The 6,821-nt window shown below is 38.7% G+C and overlaps 1 protein-coding gene across 1 annotated transcript in view; it reads right to left on the bottom strand.

The window, feature by feature from the left end:
- Positions 1–231: 231 nt before the first annotated feature.
- The window catches only part of XRN2 (5'-3' exoribonuclease 2), a 49,452-nt gene continuing 42,862 nt past the window's right edge, over positions 232–6,821 (bottom strand). The window contains exons 28-30 of the mRNA XM_088477332.1: positions 2,905–2,965; positions 1,246–1,354; positions 232–723 (exon numbers count right to left, since the gene is read on the bottom strand). Coding sequence (XP_088333458.1) covers positions 661–723; positions 1,246–1,354; positions 2,905–2,965 — 233 coding nt within the window. The 3' untranslated portion in view covers positions 232–660. The remainder of the gene's footprint in view (positions 724–1,245; positions 1,355–2,904; positions 2,966–6,821) is intronic.

Genomic DNA, 6,821 nt, shown 5'->3' on the forward strand with positions numbered 1-6,821 from the left:
ACAAAAATGTAAAGCGTAAAAAAACTATGTTGTTCTAAATGGTAAAATAGCAATAATAAAGCAGTTGGTAAATCTCTGTATTTACTAAACTACTAAAAAAAAATTACAAATTAATAAAAACCACAACAACATTACAACTGTTCATCTCTCTTTATAAAATAATTCCAAGAGGAAACAAAATACAAGAGACATTAAAACACCTGCCAAAATAAAGTTGCATCATTTAAAAAAAAAAAAAAAAACAGCGATCATAAAATACAAAAGTTATCTTTCTGCCAAAACAGATAAATCCAATCTTCATCACTGCTGCCTTCGCCTGACTGGGCATAGGAGAGGATGGGGAGCAAATGTTAACTATTCCCTGCTGTGCAGACACTTTATAATAGTATGTGACACAAGTAGTCACTAAAAAATGCCATTTTATTCTTTTAAAAAGGCATCAAATTAAGTAACCAAATATAATGTTACTATAACATAATACAAATATCAAATACATTCTACCAGCACAAAATAAAAAATACACATTTACACAGTATGAATGCAGATGACAGGGACAAAATATTACTTTTCTTATTTTTAAAAAGTAACGCTCTGTATTAAAACAGGTCTACTGGCATGAGATGGCTTTAAAAAGAAGTTGCAGCCCCCATCTCTGAAAACTTAATTCCAGTTGTATCGTCCCGAGTGAGGTGGCTTTTGGTAATTTCTTCCTTGGTTGTAGGCCTGTAAAACACACAAAATTAAGAGTTTGTTGACTGGATTAGAATGTACAATAGTAAATCGCTTCATTCAGTCCAACAGATTCCCAACAATACTTTATAACAAAGGCGAAAGGGCAAAACTAAATAGAAGTTAAAAAAAGCTCAGGACATTGATAAACACAGTATAAAGAAAGGGAGATTTGTCAGACATGTCCACATGCAGCTGTTTTTATTGGATAACAATATGGCCAAAGGAAAACAAAAAACAAACCGAATGTACACCAAAAGGTAAATTGGTATGCAGTAACTTGAAAACCATTTTAGATTGGCTGTTCAGTTTCCTGCAGCAATAAAAATTCAGCCACACAATATAATAATTCAGAAACCTAACAATACTAAACACATTGGAAGATCCAATACAAGAAAACATTTCCAATTGGCCCACAGTATAATAAAATGCAAAGGGAATTTGACAAATTTACACCTCCATCAGAAATCTTTAAAGAACTGAATTAATCTATTCTATACGTAGATCTATATTTACCGGTCTATTTCTATCTCCGCTGTGTTGTTGATAGTAGTTACTTGATCCTCTCTGTCCAATTTGCTGATTCATATATGGCTGGATTGGGTTTTGCATCTGTCCATAATTTCTGCACAAAACATATCAATATCATTCCTCTGCACAATTAATTTTAACCACAACATTTTGTAGAAAAGCAGTCAGTATTTTTCTAGTAACATTTCAAAAAAGAAAAAAAAAAAATCTGAAAATGTAAAAATAAAAAACACACATCAAGTTTTAGAAGGAAACGCACACACTCCATACACAAGGTTTCCAAGTCAAAGTACATTATCCAAAGGGTAAACATAAGCAAAAAGGAGTCTGCTTTATTTTCTGCAAGTCCAGGACTCTAAGGCTCCCCATTCTTTTGAGTTAATTGCAGATTGCAAATGAATTCTTACAGCAAAGAATTCTGAACCTAGGGTAGGGGCCTTGTCAGTTTTTTTTTCCCATCCATTATTCTGTGTAATATGTCAGAAGGTCTGATCGAGAAAAGAAACCTTTCCAAGTTCTATTGATGTGGTTTTCAATTGACCGCCGTGACCTAGCAACATCAGCACTAATTGGCAGAGACTGACATTTGGTATACAGTTTGAATTTGTGTTCCCATATAAAAACATCTATTATGATTAGATTGGCGCCCTATATTACTAGCAGCAACAAATTTATTAATTGCCTCGATGTAGCAAACCAATTCAAAGACCCTTGGCAAAGACGAACTTAGGAGAGAGTACTACGCAGAAAAATGAAATGTACCGGTGTAGGTCCATGTACTGCACGAGACAATAGCTACATATCAGTGCCGCAGCAAAGCTTTATCTATCCAATCTTTGTAAACGAGAGTCAAGATGCCAATCTCCCTAGAGAATTAATAGAGGTACCCTAGCAGTCACAGCAATTCTGTGCACAACCCAAAGATTTGTGGTAGGGCTGCATTACTGTGTAGCCATAGGTAAAGAACAGAATAACCAGCTGAGTTATGCTTTTCCAGGTTGCAGATTGAACTGTTCATTAGAACTTTTTCAATGGATACAGCCAAGTAGCGAACTTTACAAACTTCTGTGTTTTGTCAGTGAACATATGTGTATCATCCCTTATAATTAAACCATGTCACATTCCTTCCATTGCATGGCACTTAGTCTGTGGATTCTATAATCCTTCAAGACCCTTCTGCTTTTAATTCAGGCGAGTCTTAAGTAGTTAAAGAAAAACTGTTTTCAGTGGCAACTAATAACTACTGACCTATAGTGACACTGGCCAACAATGAGCTCGTCAGGCTTCAAAAAGTTGTACCAAAGAAGTTGATTAGTACTTCAAGAGGTTTGCAGCAAGAATCAATGGTAGGTCTGTGCCAACACGGCAGTTACAGCATAGAGCTTATAGAGTGGAACAGTATTGGTTAGGCCTCATTAATTTGCATGGCAGACGTAAATAGAAATTTGTTTAGCCCACCCTAAAATCCACATCTGTGTCAAGGTTTGAAAGTATCAGTTATTAGGGAAAAAAAGATAAACAAGCTATCAATATGCTACAGCGGAGAGCACATTTTAACGTGAGGTTTCCTGCAAGCCGCTTTATGCCAAGCTCCCCAGGTTTTGGCAGATTTTAGGTTTGTTAAATTAACTGCATAAGTCTTACCTTTGTGGTGGCTGACTATAAAGAGGTGGACGATTAGACCAGGAGTTTTGTCCTCTGGGGTCTAAAGGGATTAAAAAGTCTGGTTAGAAAAGAAAAAAAAAAACATGCATATATAAAATGAAATAAAAAAAAAAAAAGAGGGGGGGTCAAAATACAATGTATCCACCTTAAGTAATTTTGCTTACCATGATACAGGGACAGATTCAAGCAAGCACAAGGTCCTGAAGGGGTTTTGTAAGAGGTCTTATAACTATAATATTCTGCTTAGACAATTTGCTTATTTTGAAATCGCCCGATCGGGCTGACATATCGTCCACCTCGGCAAGAGAGTACCCACTATGAGCGACCATGTGCGCTCCCGCGGGGTCGTTCCTCGCATCGACAGGTCGAGTCTACATGCTGCTCAATCGGTCAATATGATAAACGAACACCTACTGGTGCAGTTGCTCACCAGGTGTCGTACGGTGTCAAAATGACCACGATATGTCGTTCACTGCATCGTGCGTTGGCCGGGTACACATCTTCCAGTGTGTAGCTGGCCTTACACCTCAGAGGTGCGAGCAAATAAGTCTTTACAGTACAATATTATAAGGAAATAAGCACAGCCTCATATCGCATAAGGACAGGGACCTACAGCTTAACTGAATCCACTCTAGACTCATACTAAATATGGCATTACAAAATTCACTTTGTCCAACTATAAACCACCAACAGCTTTAAAACACAATTTTCCAAGCTGGTAGCCCAAAGAGGAACCACTCCCTACAGTAATCTGTGCAGCATGATCAACTTAAGTATGAGTAAATGGGAAACGGTACAAGGCACCCCCCCCCCCCCCCAACACACCCCTTTATTTCTTACTCAGACCTCTATACCTCTTCACACACCATGCAAACAAGGAAATCATAGGATCTACCACAACATAGTTTGGCAAACAAATAAGACAGCAATCCATTGGATAGCCCACATATGTAGCAGCCTGCATGATGAAAAATTAGCTGCACTAGATAAACTTGGGATACACAGCAAAGAAGAATATCAGTTTCTAATACAGACCCTTTTCCAGCAGAAAGTGCGTGCGTGTGCTGAAGGACCACCCACCCTTTCCATTGTGTCTGACAATGCAACATTGACAACACAGCCATAACAAAACCAGGCTATTAGATGTATGCTACTCTTCTAAACAAGATAAGAAGCCTTTCATGCATGCACTGGCCAATCAATAGATACTCATTCAGTACACAACACTTCAAATTCTGTAGTTTGCAAATCTTAAGATTTTTGCAAGATCATCATTGTTTAGAGAGCGAACCAATTACAACGGCAGAACTAAGCATCTTCCTCCCTATAATCAATAGTCTTTTCGGTATACCAAAAGGTGTACAAAACAATAGATCATATGTACAACAAACCAACTGACAACACAGCAGCATTAAAAAAAGGTTTTGTGGTCAAATTAAAAAAAAATAAAAAAAATGTTAAGCTACAAGATAATTAATGAAATTGTAAAAAAGATAAAAGGCTATATTTACTAAACCGTGCGTTTTTCAGTTTTGACAGCGAAATTTAAAAACTACAAAAAAAAAAAAATGTCAGGGTCCAACCCTGGGCGGCTACATTTAGAAGTTATAAAATGCCAAAACCATTTTGAAAACAGCGTATATAAAAAAGCGTTCCCACTAGGTTGTTTCCATTTTCAAAGGCTAAAATGCGCCCTGCCCTTATGGAGGAGCCTATCACCTGCTGTTTCTCTCCCTGTCCCCGCGGGTCACAGTGTCCCGCAAGGAGGAAAAGATTGTGGGGAGCTGTGCGCAGAGGGTGAATACACTGTACATCAATGTACAGCCATGGCCAAAAGTTTTCAGAATGACAAGTATTGGTTTTCACAAAGTCTGCTGCTTCAGTTTTTATGATGGCAATTTGCATATACTCCAGAATGTCATGGCGTGATCAGATAAATTGCAATTAATTGCAAAGTCCCTCTTTGCCATGACAATTAACTTAATCCCAAAAAGATTTCCACTGCATTTCAGCCCTGCCACAAAAGGACCAGCTGACATGTAGGTGATTCTCTTATTAACACAGGTGAGAGAGTTGATGAGGACAAGGCTGGAGATCACTCTGTCATGCTGATTGAGTTAGAACAGCAGACTGGAAGCTTTAAAAGGAGGGTGGAGCCTGAAATCATTGTTCTTCCTCTGTTAACCATGGTTACCTACAAGTCATCATTGCTTTGCAAAAAAAAAAAAAAAGGGCTTCGCAGCAAGAATATTGCAGCTAGTAAGATTGCACCAAAATCAACCATTTATCGGCTCATCAAGAACTTCAATAGTTGTAAAGGCTTCAGGGCGCCCAAGAACGTCCAGCAAGTGCCAGGACCAACCTCCTAAAGTTGCTTCAGCTGTGGGATCGGGGCACCACCAGTGCAGAGCTTGTTCAGGAATGGCAGCAGGCAGGTGAGTGCATCTTCACGTACAGTGAGGCGAAGACTTTTGGAGGATGGCCTGGTGTCAAGAAGGGCAGCAAAGAAGCCACTTCACTCCATGAAAAACTTCAGGGACAGACTGATATCCTGCAAAAAGTACAGGGTTTGGACTGCTGAGGACTGGGGTAAAGTTATTTTCTCTGATGAAACCCCTTTCAGATTGTTTGGGGCAACTGGAGAAACGTTTGTCCGGAGAAGGAAAGGTGAGCGCTAGTATCAGTCCTGTTTCATGCCAACAGTAAAGCATCCTGAGACCATTCATGTGTGGGGTTGCTTCTCAGCCAAGGGAGTGGGATCACGCACAATGAACACAGCCATGAATAAATATGGTACCAAAACATCCTCCAAGAGCAACTTCTCCCAACCATCCAAGAACAGTTTGGTGACGAATGATGCATTTTCCAGCATGATAGTTATCACTTTTGCCTTATGGCAAGGTGCTCCAAGTGGCTCGGGCACAAAACATCGAAATTTTGGGTCCATGGCCAGGTAAACTCCCCAGACCTTAATCACATTGAAAACTTGTGGTCAATCCTCAAGCGGCAGGTAGACAAACAAAAACCCACAAATTCTGACAAACTCCAAGCATTTATTAGGCAAGAATGGGCAGCCAGTCAGTATGTGGCCCAGAAGTTGATTAGCAGCATGCCAGGGCGAATTGCAGAGGTCTTGAAAAAGGAAGGGTCAACACTGCAAATATTGACTCTTTACATAAACTTAATGTAATTATCAATAAAAGCCTTTGACACTTATGAAATGCTTGTAATTTTACTTCAGTAGATCATAGTAACATCTGACAAAAAGGTCTAAAAACACTGAAGCAGCAAACTTTGTGAAAACCAATACTTTTGAGAATGACAACTTTTGGCCATGGCTGTACCATGAAATTCCAGCATAGTACAAAAACTGGCGATAAAGAGATCATAGAATAATTTTGTTTAAAAAATATATATAATTTATTAACTCAAATATTGTTCAGGAGTTCTTTCCAATACTGTTGCAGAAGTTCCCACAAATGTGTTGCATTTGTAGGTTGCTTTGCCTTTATCATTCGGTCCAGTTCATCCTAAACCAGCTCAGTCATGCCTACTGTTCTTTTCCTCAAAATGTAGTTCTGACATAGCCTAGCTCTGTTTTGGGTCATTCTCTTGCTGTAGGATGAACCATTGACCAACTAGGCATAGACCAGAGGGTATTGCAGCTGTAATAGCTCAAGGTGCCAGTTGCTATGTCTGTCAAAGTCACCGACTCGGGAACCAGATCAGGCTTCCTCCTCCGTTTGACAATTAATGTCACAGGGATTATATATGAAGTGGTGTTTTGTAAAAGGTTTAAATATCTGTGCTTTAAATTTTGGATTTAAATACATGAATTTTAAATTTTAAAAAGGACAATGCGCTTAATAGCAAAACATTGGGTGTTTTAAAATTAA

This window comes from Taudactylus pleione, unplaced genomic scaffold (assembly GCF_031769625.1).
Source record: "Taudactylus pleione unplaced genomic scaffold, aTauple2 ptg000201l, whole genome shotgun sequence".
NCBI lineage: Eukaryota > Metazoa > Chordata > Amphibia > Anura > Myobatrachidae > Taudactylus > Taudactylus pleione.